The 20,183-nt window shown below is 42.8% G+C and overlaps 1 protein-coding gene and 1 long non-coding RNA gene across 2 annotated transcripts; one reads left to right on the top strand and one right to left on the bottom strand.

The window, feature by feature from the left end:
• Positions 1 to 9,120: 9,120 nt before the first annotated feature.
• Positions 9,121 to 11,342, top strand: LOC123329068. Its single transcript, XR_006544211.2, has 2 exons — positions 9,121 to 9,204; positions 10,945 to 11,342. It is a non-coding gene; the product is annotated as an uncharacterized LOC123329068 (long non-coding RNA).
• A 2,744-nt stretch (positions 11,343 to 14,086) lies between these two features.
• On the bottom strand, positions 14,087 to 16,909 carry DEFB124 (defensin beta 124). Its single transcript, XM_045162585.1, has 2 exons — positions 16,852 to 16,909; positions 14,087 to 14,277 (listed from the first exon to the last, which is right to left on the bottom strand). Exons 1-2 carry the CDS (start codon positions 16,907 to 16,909, stop codon positions 14,129 to 14,131), a joined length of 207 nt encoding a protein of 68 aa, XP_045018520.1. The 3' UTR covers positions 14,087 to 14,128.
• Between the last annotated feature and the right edge of the window lie 3,274 nt (positions 16,910 to 20,183).

The following is a 20,183-nucleotide window of genomic DNA, read 5'->3' as shown; positions in this document are numbered from 1 at the left end:
CTAAAAGATACAAAATCTAAAATTAAGGATTTATTGGTTGCATTTAACAGCAGATTGAACAGAGTAGAAGAAAGAACTAGTAACTCAAAAACAGATGAATAGGAAATGCAATCAAAGCACAGAGAGAAAAAAATGCAGAACAAATAGGGCAGAACATGAGAAACTTATGGGAGAATACCAAATGGTCTAACATATAGGTAACTGGAGTCTCAGAAGGAGAAGAAAGAGAATTGGGAAGAAATGTTTTTTAAAGGCAATGGCTGAAAATTTTCCAAAATTGTGGAAAGGTATTAATCCATAGACTCACAAAATTTAGTGAACTCCAAGCAAGATAGACACAAAGAGAATCAAAATAACATAACATAATCAAACTATTAACAACCAAAAAGAAAAAGTATTTTCTGATAACTGTGAACATTTCAAACAAAACATGTTCAAGAATTTTTATAGAGAGTATCAGAAGCCCTTATTGAAGGATACTATAAAAAGCCTAAATTAATAAAGACATAATATTTTGTGACTTAGATAACTCAGTATCTTCAAGATGTCAATTCTGGGACTCCCCTAGCAGTCCAGTGAGCAAGACTTCACCTTCCTATATCTATATCTATATCTATATCTATATCTATATCTATATCTATATATATGTCCTGGATTTGATCCCTGGGTTGGGAAGATCCCCTGGAGAAGGGAAAGACTACCCACTTCAGTATTCTGGCCTAGAGAATTCCATGGACTGTGTAGTCCACGAGGTTGCAAAAATAGGACACGACTGAGTGACTTTCACTTTCACTTTTTCCTATGCAGAGGGTGCAGGTTTGATCCTTTGTTGGGAAACTAAGATCTGGCATTCCTCACAGCCAAAAAACCGAAACATAAAAACAGAAGCAATATTGTAACAATTTCAATAAGGACTTTTAAAACAATTTTTTAAAGATGTCAATTCTACACTGTTTCCTGCTGCTGCTGCTGCTAAGTCGCTTCAGTCGTGTCCGACTCTGTTCGACCCCATAGACGGCAGCCCACCAGGCTCCCCGTCTCCAGGATTCTCCAGGCAGGAACACTGGAGTGGGTTGCCATTTCCTTCTCCAATGCATGAAAGTGAAAAGTGAAAGTGAAGTCGTTCAGTCATGTCCAACCCCCAGCGACCCCACGGACTGCAGCCCACCAGGCTCCTCCATCCATGGGAGTTTCCAGGCAAGAGTACTGGAGTGGGGTGCCATTGCCTTCTCGGACACTGTTTCCTAGATTCATTGAAATTCCAATCAAAAAACTAACAGAATTTTTTCCAGTATCTGTTGAAAATTGTATAGAGATAAACAAATATTTTGTTGGGGACATAGGCATAGATGACAAAACTATCTGTAAAGCACAAATATAAGATGATGGTTAATTCTAAGAATATAGGAATTGCAAGAAGTAATGCTGATATTCTAATTTTTTTATCTGGGTGGTAGTTATAGAGATGTTTCTTGTCTTCTTGTTTTTTACTTTTTATATTTTTTTAAATATTACTTTGCTTTCTCAATGTATAATAAAAATCAGGTTTTTCCAAAAGAAGATAAAAGCTATGAACACAAAAAAATGGAAAAGCTAAATCAGCTAAAAGTCCCAGAAAATAAAATATTTGAAAATTACATGTCCTATAAAATGTTTTTTCCAGATTATGTAAAGAACTCTCAAAGCTCGATATAAGGAAACAAAATTTGATAACAAAATGAGCTAAATATTTGAACTGACACCACTGAAAAATTACACATGTAAGAAATAAGCACATGAAAATGGATACATATTAGAGAAATGCACATTAAAATCACAATAAAATACTACTACACATATATCAGAGTGTCCAAAATTAAAATAATTGATCATAATGATTGCTGATGAGGAACAAGCATTGGCAGTGGAAGCGCTTATACACTGCTGGTGGGAATGTAAAACAGTACAACCACTTTGGAGTTACACTATTTGTACAGTTGGGCAGTTTCTTTAAAAGTCTAATGAACCACAAGATCCAACCACTCCATACCCAGGTATTTACCCAGAAGAAATATAAACATAGGTCTACATGAAGACTTTACACATAAATGTGGACAGCAGCCTAATTTGTGGTAGCCCAAAAGGGAAACAATCCAAATGTCCATCAACAAGTGAATGGATAAACAAATTGTGGTTTATCCGTATAGCAGAATACCCAGCAATAAAAGCAATTAACTTTTGAATCTTAGAAAACCATGGCTGACTCTCCAAATAATAATGCCAAATAAAACACACAAAAATAAATATATTGTATGACTCCAGTAGTAAAAGGCTCCGCTGCTGCTGCTAAGTCACTTCAGTCGTGTCCGACTCTGCGCGACCCCATAGACAGCAGTCCACCGGGCTCCCCCATCCCTGGGATTCTCCAGGCAAGAACACTGGAGTGGGCTACCATTTCCTTCTCTAATGCATGAAAGTGAAAAGTGAAAGTGAAGTCGCTCAGTCGTGTCTGACTCTTGGCCACCCCATGGACTGCAGCCCACCAGGCTCCTCCGTCCATGGGAGTTTCCAGGCAAGAGTACTGGAGTGGGGTGCCATTGCCTTCTCCAAGTAAAAGGCTCTAGAAACTATTAATCTATAGTAAGAGTACATCAGTACTAGACAGAAGGTAAGAGGAGGAGAAACAGAGGGGAGTATTAAGAGATTACAAAGAGGCACAAGGAAATTTGGGGGGATGGTGGGATAAGTTCATTATCTTGATTTTTGGTGATAATTTCATATGGATGCCATGTATGACATCAAATTGCACACTTTAAATTAGTACAGTTTAAAAATAAATAAATTAGTACAGTTTATTATATATCAATTATACCTCAATAAAGTAAATGAGCAATGCTTATTAGGAGAAAAAAGGCTAAAGGAAAATAGATGTTATTTAAAAGAGAATAAGGAAATAGTATGTGATGAAAACAAAGAGGTGGACAAGGGCTAGATCATGAAGGACTTTCCAAGTTTAAAAATTGTTTTGCAAATGTAGATACTAATGGCAGAGAATCCATTTCAGGCAGCACATCAATCCCCAAACCTTTATTGTTCTTTCAGTCCAGTCTCCCCTGACTGCTTTTGTCCATTTGGTTATTGGGTGCCCTCCTTTCCATGCAGTCTGGATCCATTATTTCTCTGATCTCATCTTCAATTACTCTTCCGCTGGTTCGCTCCACTCAAGTCATCCTGGCCTCCTTGCTAGTCCTCAGACACACCAGGCATCATCCCAATGTAACTGAAAGTGCAGTCCAGCTGCTCGTCACTCAAATGCCAATATGAAGCAAGGTTGGCAGAAAAGAAAGTTTTTTATATTTTGGATGTTGGCAATGGGGGTGGCAGGTGGCGGGAGGGGAGTTCAGTAAAACAAGGTAGCTCACAGGCTATGGCTTTAGAATATTATCCATAGCCCTTGAGAAGGAGGTCCTTGATTTTGCTTAAATGACTATTTAGTCTTGTTGGATTCTTTTTATTTCTGCATTTTCTCACTTCTCCGATTAAACTTATTCTTTAGCTGAAGTTTTTTCCACAGACAAAAACAGGCTGAAGATATGGGAGGCAAAGACTATGTGTAGGCTCCTGCTCTGTTTCATCAACTCAAGGCCTTTGCAGCTGCTGTTCCTTCTGACTGAAACTGTCATCCCCAATCCTCTACTTGTCTCTAACATCCTTTGGGTCTTTGTTCATATATCACTTTCTCACTGCAGTTCAGTTCAGTTCAGTTCAGTCGCTCAGTCGTGTCCGACTCTTTGCAAACCCATGAATCGCAGCACGCCAGGCCTCCCTGTCCATCACCAACTCCCAGAGTTCACTCAGACTCACATCCATCGAGTCAGTGATACCATCCAGCCATCTCATCCTCTGTTGTCCCCTTTTCTTCCTGCCCCCAATCCCTCCCAGCATCAGAGTCTTTTCCAATGAGTCAACTCTTCGCATGAGGTGGCCAAAGTACTGGAGTTTCAGCTTTAGCATCATTCCTTCCAAAGAAATCCCAGGGCTGATCTCCTTCAGAATGGACTGGTTGGATCTCCTTGCAGTCCAAGGGACTCTCAAGAGTCTTCAACACCACAGTTCAAAAGCATCAATTCTTCGCACTGCAGCCTGCACCAAATACCTTATTTTAAAATTTTCTTCAAAAATGGCTCTCCTGTGCTTCTTTTGGGCTTGAATTTCTCCATAGTATGTTTCAGCATCTATCATATTTTTTTCTTTATTGTGTTTATTGCCCTCCATGAGAATGTGATAAAGGTACACTGAATATGTGTTGTGCTGTGCTCAGTTGCTCAGTCGTGTCTGACTCTTTGCGACCCTGTGGACTGTAGCCCACCAGGCTCCTCTGTCCGTGGGGTTCTCCCAGCAAGAATATTGGAGTGGGTTGCTATGATCTCCTCCAGGGGATCTTCCCAACCCAGGGATTGAACCTGTATCACCTGTGTCTCCTGCACTGTAGTCAGATTCTTTACCCACTGAGCCACCTGGGAAGCCCACACTGAATATACATTAGGCTTATTTGTCAAAGAACTGAGCATGAAAACAAATGTTTTATTTTACCTAAAGAAGTCGTGTCCAACTCTTTGAGACCCCATGGACTGCAGCCTATCAGGCTCCTCCATCCATGGGATTTTCCAGGCAAGAGTGCTGGAGTGGATTGCCATTTCCTTCTCCAGGGGATCTTCCCGACCCAGGAATCGAACCCAGGTCTCCTGCATTGCAGGCAGATGCTTTACCTTCTGAGCCACCAGAGAAGCCCAAAAGAAAGAGTACAGACAGGAAAACAAAAAACAGACTAAGTATTTTTTATTAAAAGGATTTAATACTGAAAATTGGTCACACATTTGTTGGAAAACTTGAGCCAAAAATGAAGTTAAAGTTATCTACAGGTTAGTAACTACAGGAAGGGGCTACAACTCCTAAGGCTGGGAGACCCTTCCTTCCCGCCTCCAGTCCCTCCAGTTCCATTCTCCATCCTTCTCCATCCAACTGTCTGACCCCCTGCATCAACAGGATCTCTTACTTCTGGCCTCCAGTTGGGTTTCAGAAGTGGGGTAACCTCAGCAAGATTTCTGGAGGAGGGAGTAAAGTTCAGGTATTTACTCTACCACCTCTCTCTCTGTTAGAATCCCCATCTGAATTAGTTAACGCTAATCCTTGCTGTGTGACTGTTTTTTACTCCTATGCTGTACTGAAGTGATAAGGAATGGGCTTTTGAAAAGAAATTTCTTTGTTTAGGTAGATAGATAGGTGATAGATGATAGATTCCACAGTCATTTTCTGAGCTCCATCTGCCTTTTGCACAGGGCATATGGGAAAAATAGAATGTGAATGTGATGAGAATCAATATCCTTGCATCTTCAAGTCTTTGATGGTGACTGTAGTCCCTGCAATTCCCCAGAGAAATGTTATTGTTATTGGTTCTCTACTATAGTATGTAGGGAATGTTTCGGTGGCTCCCACTTGTCCCTGTCTACCATAATAGAGCCCTCACTTCATAGAACAGGGAACCAACGTGAAATTCCTCCAGCTACAAAATATGTCTATTCTAATTATGTATTCAGAAATGGAGCAGAATCTCCTAAGGGTTCAGGGGATCCAGTGGTTCAATTGTGAGATATCCTGGATCCAAAAATTTAGGTATCATCTGACCTCTGTGTGTGTGTGCTCAGTCGCTCAGTTGTGTCTGACTCTTTTGGACCCCATGAACCGTAGCCCACCAGGCTCTTCTGTCCATAGGGATTCTCCAGGCAAGAATACTGGAGTGGGTTGCCATGTCCTCCTCCAGGAGATCTTCCCAACCCAGGTCTCCCAAATTGCAGGCAGATTCTTTACTGAAAAAAAAAAAGAAAAGTTTTTTTAACCAAAAAAAAAAAAAGTTGCCATGCCCTCCTCCAGGGGATCTTTCCAACCTAGGGATGGAACTGGGGTTTCCTGCATTGCAGGCGAATTCTTTACCAGCTGAGCTACCAGGAAGCCCATATTGTAACCTATCTACTCACAAAATTTCAAGAAAAATCAACTATAATATAAAAGAAGAGAAGAGAAACTACTTATACGTACTTTAATGTGTGTGTGTGTGCTCAGTCACTCGTCATGTCTGATTCTTTGTGACCCCATGGACTGTAGCCCACCAGGCTGCTCTGTCCAGGGGATTTCCAAGGAAAGAATACTGGCGTGGGTTGCCATTTCCTCCCCCTGAGGATCTTCCCGACCCAGGGATCAAACCCGAGTCTCCTGCACTTGTAGGTGTATTCTTTACCACTGAGACACCTGGGAAGCCCATTTCAGTGTGTAAATACACTTAAAAATAGAATGAAGCAGTCAGATCTTGTACATACCATGAGTGCAGTGCAGTTCAGTTCAGTTGCTCAGCCGTGTCCGACTATTTGTGACCCCATAAATCGCAGCACGCCAGGCCTCCCTGTCCATCACCAACTCCCGGAGCAGGCCCCAAGGAATGAATGTGTTACATATGCAAATTCAAAAACAAACTAAAGTGCCTGCAATCTGTGTCTTGAATTTGCAAAATGGTAAACAGCTTGGATAAAGTGCTAACCAAAACAAAATATAATCATTCCTTGATTTACGTGGTAGTTTCATTCCAGGAAAACTCAATGGGCAAAAAATACTTGCAAAACAGTCTTAGATTCTGGACTTAGAGAACTACAGACGAGTTCTCACCTAAGTAAATGATCTAGCAGCACATTTGAATTTTGTTTGGGAAATGGGTCAATATTTCACTTTCCAGGACAGTCACTCATGTTGATGCCGGGGGCTTCCCAGGTGCTCAATATACAAATTCCAGCAGGGGTCGCATTCACTTTGATCAAAAAATGCCTCCAGAAAATTCCCAAAGTAACCCCTAGAGGGCAGTATCTCCCCTTTGAGAATCTGATCTAGCCATTAAGTCTCTCCCTGGATTCTCAATTTTTTTGAGACAAATGGAGCTGCATCACAAGCAAAATAATTTACCCAAATTGAACTACATGTGCTGAGAGAGAGATAGTGGGGGTTTTGGTTTTGTATTCAACTTATTTTCTTACTTTTTAAATCAACTTGATTGTTATTGTTCAGTCGCTCAGTTGTGTCAGACTCTTTGCAACTCCATTTCACCAGGCCTCCCTGTCCTTCACCATCTCTGGGAGTTTGCTCAAAGTTATGTCCATTGAGTCAGTGATGTCGCCCAACCATCTCATCCTCTCTTCCCCCTTCTCCTCCTGCTTTCAACCTTTCCCAGCATCAGGGTCTTTTCCGGTGAGTTGGCTCCGCATCAAGTGGCCAAAGTATTGGAGCTTCAGCATCAACTTAGTTTTGACTTTTTTTTTTCCTTTATCTATCCGATTGATGCTTTTGAACTGTGGTGTTGGAGAAGACTCTTGAATGTCCCTTGGACTGCAAGGAGATCCAACCAGTCCATCCTAAAGGAGATCAGTCCTGGGTGTTAATTGGAAGGACTGATGTTGAAGCTGAAACTCCAATACTTTGGCCACCTGATGCAAAGAGCTGACTCATTTGAAAAGCCTCTGATGCTGGGAAAGATTGAGGGCAGGAGGAGAAGGGGACAACAGAAGACGAGATGGTTGGATGGCATCACCGACTCAATGGACATGGGTTTGAGTAGACTCCGGTGGTTGGTGATGGACAGGGAAGCCTGGCATGCTGCGGTTCATGGGGTCGTGAAGAGTTGGACATGACTGAGCAACTGAACTGAACTGATCTGACTCTTCAAGTAAAATTTTTTTTAATTGAAGTATAATTGATCACAATATTAATTCTAATTGATTATCAAGTATAATTGATAATCAATATTGTAGTTTCAGGTGTACAATATAGTGATTCAGAATTTTTGCATATTAAATTCCATCATAGGTTGGTACAAGATAATGGGTATAATTCCCTGTGTTGTACAGTGAATCCTTGTTGCTTATCTATGTTATATTAATATATGACTGTTTGTATCTGTCCATCCAATATCCCTAATTTATCCCTTCCCCTCCATTCTCCCCTTTAGTAATCATAAGTTTGTTTTTTATGTCTGTGAGTCTGTTTCTGTTTAGTATATACACTCATTTTTATTACTTTTTAGATTTCACATGCAAGTGATATCATATATTTGTTTTTCTCTGTTGGACTTATTTCACTAAGCATAATATTCTCTAGGTCCACCCATGTTGCTGCAAATGGCAGTATTTTGTTCTTTTTTATGACTGGGTAGTAATCCTTTGATAGACATTGTATCTTCCTAATCCAGTTATTTGTTGATAGGCATTTGGGAGGTTTGCCTTTTCAAATATTCACGTAAATGGAATCATTTAGTGTGTACACCTTTGTACCTGGCTTCTTTTGTTTAACATAATGGTTTTTTGTGGTTAATTCATGCTGTGTGCTTCAGTATATTGTTATTGTTGTTTATTATTATTGTATTATATGGATGTAACTCAATTTATTCACATGTTGTTTCCAGTTATGAGATACTATGAATAAAACTGCCACAAACACTAGGGAAGTCTTCATATGTACATATTTCTATTCTTGTAAGTAATTCTGCAACTATTTTTCCAAAATGGTTGTCCACGTTACATTCCCATCAACAATGTATTAGCATTCCAGTTGCTCCATATCCTTACCAACACTCATTATGGTCAGTCTTTTTTATATTAATCATGCTGGTGGTAGGTAATGACATCCTACTATGAATTTAATTTGCATTTCCCTGATGCCTAATGATTTTGAGCATCTTTCACGGGCTTATTGGCCATCTATACACCTTCTTTTGTAAAATGTCTATTTAAATATTGCCCACTCCATTATTACATTGCTTTTCTTACTGACTTGTAAGCCTTCTTTGTGTATTCTGGAAATGAGTCCTTTGTCAGATAAATGTCTTGCAAATATGAACAATAGCAGTTTAAATAAGCCAGGAGAATCCCTCCTTGAGCCAGTGGCTGCCTGAACAGGAGAAGGGATTTCTCCCAATCCCTACACACAGAAAATATCTGTCATTGAAGACATCACACTGCATTGTGTAATTCCACTGCATAGAGATATTTATCTTTCATTAAAATGGCCCCTAAAGATAAACAATCACTTACTTTGGTGTTATCACCAGGGAAACACAATGTGCTCCACTGATGGAGGAAACCTCACTATCTCTGTCAGTCTCCTGAAAGGCAATGTCCTGATTCAAGAGTAAGTTGAGAGTTGAGGTGGGCAGGGAAAAGAAGGGTGTGTGGGGGTGGTGTGTTTCAGGGTAGAGAGGACACACGTATGCCTATGGCTGATTCATACTGATGTATGGCAAAAGCCATCACAGTATCGTAAAGTAAATATCCTCCAACTAAAATAAATAAACAAAAATTTTTTAAAGAATTATTTGGCCCAAATGTGATTGTCACCTGGCTTTCAGACTTAAATGTAGCCCTGGCCCAGTACAAAAAGTCCACTCAACCATCTGCCATCAAAAACCCAGGTGGGGAAGGGGGTGGGGTGTCCCCCAATCCCACCCTGAGCCTCCTACAGCATCCATCATTTTAACTTTGTTCTTTTCCTTTCTTGTAAGCCGGAAGGGATCCATCTGATCAGCAGGATGAGAAACTCCTCTAACCTCCATTCTAACTGAACTCTACTCTAAACCCTGATGCATGTGAAAATACATATATATGAATATTACATATTTTGTATATGTGCACTATATATATCATGTAACTTTTAAAATATGTATATAATTTTTAGTGATTATATAAAATGTATATATCCATTCTGACAAAGTATGTAACAAAAGCTAACAAGGATTATGAAAAAGTGGTGAATATTTTGAAGCTCATCTATGTTTTATTTTTCCACAATGTGTTCTAAGCATATTATTCAAGTTATGAAAGTTTGAAATTTTTAAAGAAATTTCCAGAGGCATTTTAGTGCTAAAAATCTTGTTTTGGAAAACAAAGCACAAATGAAAATGTTCATGATACTTAGACAAGTTTAAAAAAACCAAGACACACAAAAAATGTACAATTTGACTCCATTTTATCTGTAAATCACATTTTTATGGATTTTTTTTTATATATATATGTATAGTGAAAATATTGACTTTTGCCTTCTTATTTGTGCTTCTCTGTTTTCTAACTTTTCTCCAGTGGACATGTATCATTTTTACAATAAGAAAAAAATGTTATTTAAAAAGTACAAAAAGGGGACTACCTGGTGTTTCTGTGTCTAAGACACTGAGATTCCAATGCAGGGGCCCAGGTTCATTCCCTGGTCAGGGAACTAGATCCCATGTGCTCCAACTAAGAGTTCACATGCCACAACCAAGATCCCGAGTGCCACAACTATTAATAATATCAAACAACTGTGAAAATTAAGTGAGATGATATATATAAAGCAGTTGGTACTTGCTAAAGGCTAACTGATACTATTATTATCCTTAACTCAGCCATTCAGTGACTCTTTGGGAATGTCTATGCTCTGAATAGTATGTCTAAGCACCTATATCAAAGCAAAACTTCCTCTCTAACATCCCCCACCTACTTGGCTCACCTTGCACATCTCCAGTGCCATGGAGCTCCCTTCCTCCCAACGTTTCCCCTTCACACTGGCCCGTCCTACCAATGGGTGGCTCCTATTTTACTTCAAAACTAGTCTTGACTTGAAGTCCAAAGCTTTAAGTCCAAGCTCTAGCTGTGTGCCTTGAGAACTGTGTGGCCTTAGACAAGTCACTTTGTCTCTCTGGGCTTGGAACCTCATTCATAAAGTATCTTGAGGAATCTTCTGCCCTAGAATTGCCCTGTTTCCTTGGCTTGTTAGATGCATCCTTGGGATTTAGGAGGTTGAATGTAGGCTTAAATGAGGGTCTGTTAGGATACCAGGTGGGAAATAGCCCTGCACGTGTGTAAACTTTAGAAACGTCTCATCTGTTTTGTCCTATTTCAGTCTTGGAAGGACAATGGCTGCCCTCTGACATGACTGAAAGACCCACAGCATCACTTCAGTAGAATTCCCACCAAAAATGCCAAAGCTGAAGCCAATCATAAGGAAACATCAGACAAACTCAAACTGAGGGACATTTCACAAAGCAACCGGCCTGGATGCCTCAAAACCATCAATGTCATGAAAGAATGAAGAACTGTTCCAGATTAAAAGAGATCAAAGGAACATGACAACTGAATGGAATGTGTGATCCAGGGGTTTTCTGTAGATAAAGATTAGACAACAGAAATTTGTGAATGTTAATGTCCTGATTTTTATAATTGTACTGTGGTTATGTAAGAAAATGCCTTTGGCTTCTAGCAAAAATCCAAAACTATTTCTCTATAAAAGGCTGTCATATCTGATATATATATATATATACATACACACACTTATATAAACTATATTTGTGGGGCTTCCCTGGTGGTCCAGTGGTTAAGAGTTCACCTTGCAATGCAGGGGACACAGGTTTGATCTCTGGTTGGGAAACTAAGATCACACATGCCACAGAGCAAATAAACCCACAAATAAACCCAAGAGTCCATGAACCTCAATGAAAGATTCCACATGATTCAACAAAAAGATCCAACACAGGACTTCCCTGGTGCCTCAGTTGTGGGGAATCCACCTGCCAATGCAGGAGACATAAAGACATGGGTTCGATCCCTGGGTCAGGAAGATTCCCTGGAGGAGGGCATAGCAACCCACTCTCATATTCTTGCCTGAAGAATCCCATAGACAGAGGAGCCTGGAGGGCTACAGTCCATGGGGTCTCAAGGAGTTGGGACTTAGCATGCCTGCCTATATTTATACATATATACACGTATACATAGAGGAGGAAATGAAAAGGTTACAGTGGTAAAATATTCATATTTGGGAAGTCTGGGTGAAAGATCTATGGGAAATCTTTGTACTGTTCTTGCAGATTTTCGGTAGGTCTGAAATTCCACGGAGAAGGCCAGTGCCGTGTCTCTCGCTCCGTAGACACGATAGTGGTTGCTGCAGCTTTCATTTGCTGAGCACTTATGAAGGGCCAGACAATCCACTCTGACCCCACAGCTACCCCACAAAAAGCTGTCATTGCGCCCATCTTGCACAGAAGGTCCCTGGTATCAGACAGGGGAAGTGACTCGCCCCACTGGCACAGCCTGTGGCCTATACGTGGCAGAGTATGAACTTGAGTCTGTCTGACTCCTCACTTAGAAATCATTACCATCTTCCCTCCAAGAAAAGTCACAAATTCCCTTGCACTATGTCTGGGAGTGTACAAAGAAAACACAGCTTCTGTATTCTTTGTAAAACAACTCGGGGAGGGTGAGAGGGAGGGCCGGGGAGTCTGAGTGCAGATCTAAATTTAGTTCAATCCAGTTTAATTCAACAATTTAAATAGTCTCCTGAGGTTTCTTGAGTTCTTAGGGACTTAGTCTCTTTGGTAAAATTTCTCGAGGTTTTGGATTCTTCCTCTGTCTCCCTGCTCCTCCCAAACACAGTGGCGGGGTAAGAGCGAGGAGGTTCGCTGGTATGGTGCTGGCCGGCATTCGCTGGAGTCTGGAGAGTTTGGGCCTGTCGTCGAAAACATCCACTGCTTCCCACTTAAGTCAAGTTGCTGGTGAACTGTTTTGGCCTCTCTCGGACTCACTGAGGCCTGGGGGAAGAACAGGAGACTGACCCCCATTCCATGTCAGATCTCTGTGGTCCTGTGGCCATGTCTGGGATTCTTATCCTCTTTCTAGGCTCTAGACACCATGCCCACCTCACCTCTACCACACTGGGTTCTAAAACAGGCCCACTGGCAATAGGTTCAATGTCTAGAGCACGGGTCCCCAATTCCCGGGGCCAGAGATTCGTGCCGGTACCAGTCCGTGGCCTGTTGGGAACCAGGTCACACAGCAGGAGGTGAGCAACAGGCTAGCAAGTTTCATCTGTGTTTACAGCTACTCCTGCATCGCTCACAATACTGCCAGAGCTCCACCTCCTGTCAGATCTTCAGCGGCATAATAAATGTAATTCACTTGAATCATCCCGAAACCAGCCCTTTCGTCATGCATGGAAAACCTAGTCTTCTGTGAATCTGGGCCCTGGTGCCAATGAGGTTGGGGACCTCTGGTCTGGACCACCCAGAAACTAAGGAAGGTGCAGGGCAAGGACTGATGTTCTGGTGGTATGCTTTGTTATTAAATAACGCATTGCTTCCCTCCTGGTTGGTTGGTAAAAGCTACCATCCCAAGCCCTCGGGTGTCTCCCCCTTCACTTGCAGCTTCCTGTGTCTGGTCCAGGGATTCCCAGATCCCTCTCATACCAGAAACTAAAGAGTTAACACCTTGCACAGCAGGAAGCCGCCAAGACTATCCTCAGGCTCCAGGCTTCAAATGTCTTCTGAGGTTAAGTACTTTAGGGGTTTGGGGGCAGGAACGGGCAGGTCTTGGTTTTTATTATTATTATTATTGTTTTTGGTTGTTCTGAGTCTTCCATGCAAATGGCACTCAGGCTTCTCTAGTTGCAGCTCACTGGGCTTTGTTGCCCTGCAGCATGTGGGGTCTTAGTTCCCTGACCAGGGATTGAACCCGTGTCCCCTGCATTGGACTTTGCTTTCAGAAAATCCTCATGGTCCTTTCCATCTGAGCAGACTCTTGAAATATTAACATAGAAGATAAACGAGCATAGAAAAATCCTTTCACTCTCAGCAGGCTCCACCCTTCAACCCAAATGTACTATCCCATTCTGAACACCAGAAGCTTGTTGTTAACTCTATTACTTACTAATTATTCCCATTACTTAACTCTTGTTATCATTACTATTAACTCTACCTTTCTTTTTTGCATCCCTTGTATAAACTCCTAACCTCCTGATAGTATCATTATCCCCATTTTACAGATGAGAAGTCTGGAAAGGCTTATGGAAGCTGAGTGATTTTTCCAGAATTAGAGTGAAAGTGTTACAGGCTGGACCGGAACCATTTACAGTGGCTATTAGAGCCCACTCTCCTTGGGCAATACACTTCCTTCCATCAACCATCCTTCCATCCCTCCCACACTCTGGACCTCCCCCACCCCTCACTCCAGCCCTGAGGGTGGCGAGGCAATGACAAGAGGACACAGCTGGCAGCTTGTATTTTACTGGAGGGCAAGGGTGTCAGTCCCAGAACCAGCTAGACCTTTTCAGTCTTGACAGGCTTGAGTCCATAAGGCAGACAGCACAAGGTGGCATCCGAGCACAGATGCATGTAGGTTTCATACTTCGTGCAGTAAGCCCGGCAGGCCCCTTGGCCGTTCCAGCACCGTTTGAATTCACTTCTCCCTATGCAGAGGAAGGCCCAGGGTCACAGAGCCACCCAGCGGGGGCAGGTTAGATCACTGGTCGCAGATGTTACTACAGAACAGGGTCACCGATTAGACCACCGGCCACAAGGTAGAACACATGCCCACTGTTAGCTCTTAGACTGTGCTCATAGAGCAGCCTTCAGGTCATAAATTGAGCTGTGACCACAGGTCAAGGGTCAGACTACAGGTAACAGGCTAGACCATGAGTCATAGATAAGACAACCTGTTACAGTTTAAACCACATTCTCAGTCCAGTTTAACCCATTCGTCACAATTTAGACCACTGGTTACAAGTCAAAGACGAATTTCTCGTCCACGTTAACCCACACCCCAAATACACTCAAAGCACTTTTCATAACAGCAGTATTAGATTACAGTTTGTCTTGTTATATTCCCAGTATATGAGTAAGGAAATTGAGGCACAGAAAGGTTAACAACTTTGTCCCAGGTCGCACAACCATCTGGCTCCAGAGTCCACATTTGTAACCATTATTCAAACTGTATTTTATACATAGGGACCTTTTTAATGTTAGGATTTAGTGAAGAAATTTCCCAAAAAATAGGCCATGAAAAAGTTAAGACTTTGGGTCAATATCCCTTCCAAGGGTTTTTGGTCATAGCATGGGGGATGAGGGGCAGCTCCTTCATTTATAAATTCAACAAACATGGGGCATTGGGAGTACACAGGGACAACGTGGCCATGCCCTCAAGGAACTGTCAGTCAACTGGGAAAAGGGGATTAAAACTCAAGCAAATATATACAATAAGTAGAGTTGCAGTAAGTGTCCTGAAATAAGTGATCAGGGTGCTGTGATGCAATTAGGACAAGTGTGGGAAGGGAGGAGAGAGGAGGACCACTTAGATGGGCCTGTTACAGCGCTATTTCCAGATATATGACCCAGAAACTCAAAAGAACTGAGGTTGAGTGGGAGGTGGAGGGGGAAAGCTTACCTGCCTCTCCCTGGATTAAAAGACATCCCAAGGAATCCTCCCATGATCCCCTGGGCCTACCCATAAGTGTTATTCAGCCCATTACGTCCTGCCAAGGTAGAGAATTTTACAATGATACAGAGCTGGTATCAAAATTTCTATGAGGCAAAGAACCCACACTCCGAAGGGGGCATGCAGTGCAATGGTTAACAGTTTGGTGTGAACCCAGCTCAGACTCCCTGGGTCCAAATCCCAGCTCTGCCATTTCCCAGATGAGTGACCTTGGCCTCAGATTCCTCATCTGTAGACCTCTCTTTCAGAGGGCACAGTGCCAGGCACACAGTACATGTTCAATAAATGGAAAGGTTTATCAGTATGACAGCTTAGAGAGTTGGAGCACCCAGGGCTCACTCTGGCCAGCCCCTCTGGTTCCAGATAAAGAAGGGGAGGGATTTTCCAGACTCCTCACCAGTAAGTGGTGGGTCTGGAACCAGAATGCAAGACCTTGACTCTCAGGGGAGGGCAGTTCCTACAACAACTGCTCTTCATATATCATTGCATTTCAACCTTCCAACAATCCTGAGATACAGAGGTTATTATTTTCTGCTCTATGATCTGCTGTCCTCTCCTCATATCTTGGACTTCACCCTTCTCCACTCTCCTTGTGCCCCTCGCCCTGGCCTCCCTGGCCTCCTCACCTCTCCTCCAGCACACCTATCGCCTCCTGCCTCCCTGGTTCTTCTGCTTGCAATAATCTCCTTTGTATTCTCACTGTAGTCAGATCTCTGCTCATGCTTCCCTCATATAAAAGATCTGAAATTCACTTCAAAATAGTTCACTGAGGAAGAAGCAGCAGATGAATAACAAAACAGCGCTGGTTCAAGTTGCTAACTGTTGAAGTTGGGTGATAGATACATGTGAGGTTTTATACTATTTTTTTTCTTTATGCTTGAAAATTTCTAAAAATAAAAAGGGTTCTTTTAAAAACACTACATTATTTTCTATTTTTGTATAAGTTTAAATTTTTCCATAATAAACAGATTTTTAACTTGCCTTGTTCATTGTATCACTCTCTCTACTTTCGTGTAAGCTTGAAATGTTCCAAAATAAAAAGCTTTTTAAAAAAAAAAAAAAAGGATCGGAGCCCTTTCTCACCACCCCATCAGCTTTTCCATCACTCTCCCCATGCCCCTGACACACTAGCCCCTTGTCTCGCTTTTATTCTTCATAGTACTTATCTCTACCTAACATATTATATGTTTATTTGGTTATTTTCTGTCTCTACTGACTAAAATATCAGCTCCATGAAAGCAAGAACCTTGTTTGCTTTCACTGCTTGATTCCCAGAAATTGTAATAGTGCCTGGCACACAGTAAATATTTTCATAATGAATATTTGTTGAGTGAATCCCATTTTTAAACTGAGGAAACTGAAGTGCAGTCTGATTTAACAACTCGCTCTAAACTGCCCAACAAAGTCAGTGGTGAGGCCAGAACTTAAACACTGATCCAGGCCTCCTCTATCCCCCAGCAGCTGAGAATCTGTCCTTCATTTCTATACACACATACACACACACACACATACACACACACACACACACACACACACAGGGTGATGTTACCTGTCGGCACATGACCCAGGACCAGGAGAGCCACAAGAAGCAGAAGCAGCTGTGTCATGGCCACAGGGCTCTGGAGGGGGCAGGGAACCACTGGGGAGAGCACAAGAGAAGAGGAACCAAGCTCACTGAGTCTTGCTGCCTGTGGATCAGCCTTTATCGGGCTGCAGATCAAGGCAGGGGTGTGGGCAGCAGGAGACCTAAGTGGGAGTCTGAGGCCTTGTGGGCCCAAGGATGTAGCTGGATCTTAGCCAGCTATGTGGGGAACTGATCAACCATACCATCTGCAGGTTGCTGAGCCCTGAAGCTGGGGACAGAATGTCTTGAAACAATGTCCTGGGGTCAGAACCTGGACAGCTTCCCCACCTGAGAGGTGGTCCAATAACCAGAGCTTGTTAGAAATGCAAATTCTCAAGGTCAATCCAAATTCAGTGAATCAAAAGTTCTGGGGGTGAATCCCAGCAAGCTACGGTTTAACAAGTCTTCCAGGTGAATTTACACACCACTAAAGCTTGAGGACCACTGAGATAATACATGTACAGAGCTCATAACAGTGGCTGGTACCTAGGCACCTGAGTTGCATCTTGAAAGATGAGTAGAGGGAAGGGTATTCCAGTCTGAAGGAACAGAATGTGGCTAAAAGAGTATTAACTAGAGCGAAGGGTTTGTTCGGAGAGACTAGAAATGGTGCTGCAGAGGACTGGAGCCAGAGCACAATGGCCTTGAATGCCAAGTTCAGGCTTTTATTTGGTAGGCAACTCTAAGTTTTGTAGCAACAGTGTAACCTGTTCGGACTGTAGTTTTGAATAAAGAAGTGAAAGTTGCTCAGTTGCAACTTTGCTTGCTCATATTCGACTCTTTGTGACCCCATAGACTATACAGTCCGTGGAATTCTCCAGGTCAGAATGCTGGAGTGGGTAGACGTTCCCTTCTCCAGGAGTTCTTCCCAACCCAGGGATTGAACCCAGGTCTCCCTCATTGCAAGCAGATTCTTTACCAGCTGAGCCACAAGGGAAGCCCAAGAATATCAGAGTGGGTAGCCTATCCCCTACTCCAGTGAATCTTCCCAACTCAGGGATTGAACTGGGGTCTCCTGCATTGCAGGCAGATTCTTTACCAACTGAGCTATCAGGGAAGCCCTTGAATAAAGAAACTGAAACCCAAAGAAGGGAGTGACTTGCCTAAGGCATACAGCAATAGAGTTGCAGAGATGGGACTCAAAGTTGTCTCACTCCCACTGGTCTAGTCTCACTGATGGTCTAGTGGCTAACACTCCGAACTCCCATTGCAAGGGGCCCAGGTTCAATCCCTGGTCAGTTGTGGACACAGCAGGGGAAGCAGAGGATGGGACGAAATGAGAAAGTAGCATTGACATATATACACTGCTATGTGTAAATAGATAGCTAGTGGGAAGTTGCTATATAACACAGGGAACCCAGCCTGGTGCTCTGTGATGACCTAGTTTAGGGGTGGGAGGGAGGTTCAGGAGGGAGGGCATATATGTAATTATGACTGATTCATGTTGTTGTACGGCAGAAACCAATACAACGTTGTATGGCAATTATCCTCCAATTAAAAATAAATAAATGAGTTTTACTCCAATTAAAAAAAAAATTCCCTGGCCAGGGAGTGAAAGTTGCTCAGTTGTATCCGATTTTGCCACCCCATGGACTGACTATACAGTCTATGGAATTCTCCAAGCCAGAATACTGTCATTCCTTGTGCCGCTCGGGATCTTTATCATTTGGACCCAGCTAAAGATCCCGAATGGCACAAGGAATGAAGATGGAAGATTCTGCAGGCCTCAACTAAGACCTGGAACAGCCAAATAAATAAATAAATGTTTTAAAAGTTGTGTCACTCCCAAACAATGCTGCACCACTCACAGCGCATCCTGTAGGTAGCAAATGGAAGTTTAGAGGGCCATACCACAGAAGGAAACCAGGCATGGGGGGCAGGGGCGTTCAGCATCTGCCCAAAGCCCTGCAGGGACTGAGCAAGTCTGCCAGGCTGCTGTGGGAGCTGCCTCGAGCTGGACACCTGGACCCCCTCAGCCATGATGATGAGGCCTATCTACAGGCACAGCCTGGTCCGTAGGGGGTCCACAAGCATACCTACCCCAGTCCATCACGACCTAAAAGGAAGCAGCCTGCTCAAAGACCCATGGATGGCCAAACCACAAGTTTCCTACAGCCAACTTCTCTTCTATATGAAGTTCACAATGTCACTTTTCTCCTCCTACAGGCCTAGGAAAACTGGAAGGGGTGAGGAGGAGCACAGACCATGATAGAAAGGGACAGTACACAGAGATCTGAGTGCCAGGCTCAGGTAAGCCACACTATGTTAATCCTTGTAGTGTGGTATCAGGATTAAATGAGTTAATAATCTAGGCAACGTGATCAAACTATGCTAGGCACAGCACAAGAGTTCAGTAAGGACTTCCCTAGTGGACCAGTGGTTAGCAATCCGCCTGCCAATGCAGGCAACACAGGTTAGATCGCTAGTCCAGGAAAATTCCACATGCCACAGAGCAACTAAGTCTGAGCTGCATCTCAACTACAGCTCTAGAGTCGGAGCTCTAGAGTCCTCAAGCTGCGACTCCTGAAGCCTGGGAATCTAGAGCCCATGCTCTCCAACAAGAGAGACCACTGCAGCTGGAGTTGCCCCAGTCTCCACAACTAGAGAAAGCCCACATACAGCAGCGAAGACCCAGCGAAACCAAAAATAAATAAACACTTTTTTTAAAAGGTTCAGTAAATATTCATCAAGTAGGGGACAGCCATTCTTCCAGGCATAGGACAGCCCTAGTTGCATAAGGGGCGCTTACTTTAGAATTTGTTGAATGAATGAATGATCAAAACAAGACATTCAGAACCCTGCAGGGCAGAATTCTTGGGCTCCCTCCGCCCCCCAAACCCCCTTCCAAAATTAATTCTCCATCCAAAGCGGGGTCCATCAAAGTGGGGTCTATGAACTCTGCATCAGGCTCAGTTAGCCTTCTGTTTAAAATGCAGATGTTCAAACCTCTCTACAGGACTGCTGAATCTGTCTTTCTTGCATAGTGGGACCAGGAATCCGAATATTTAACAAGTTTCCCAAGGGGTTTTTGTGAAAGCTAAACGACCGTATAGCCAAAGCTATGGGTTTTCCAGTAATCATGTACGGATGTGAGTTGGACCATAATGAAGGCTGAGCTGAAGAATCGATGCTTTTGAATTGTGGTGTTGGAGAAGACTTTTTTTTTTTTTTTTTTGGCTGTGTTTTGTCTTAGTTGCTGCAAGGGCTTTTCTCTAGTTGCAGTGGCCAGGGGCTACTCTCCAGTTGCGGTGCACGGG

Source organism: Bubalus bubalis, chromosome 14 (assembly GCF_019923935.1).
Source record: "Bubalus bubalis isolate 160015118507 breed Murrah chromosome 14, NDDB_SH_1, whole genome shotgun sequence".
NCBI classification, from domain to species: Eukaryota; Metazoa; Chordata; class Mammalia; order Artiodactyla; family Bovidae; genus Bubalus; species Bubalus bubalis.
The sequence above is the reverse complement of the archived record's forward strand: the minus strand, read 5'-3'. Positions and strand labels throughout refer to the sequence as shown.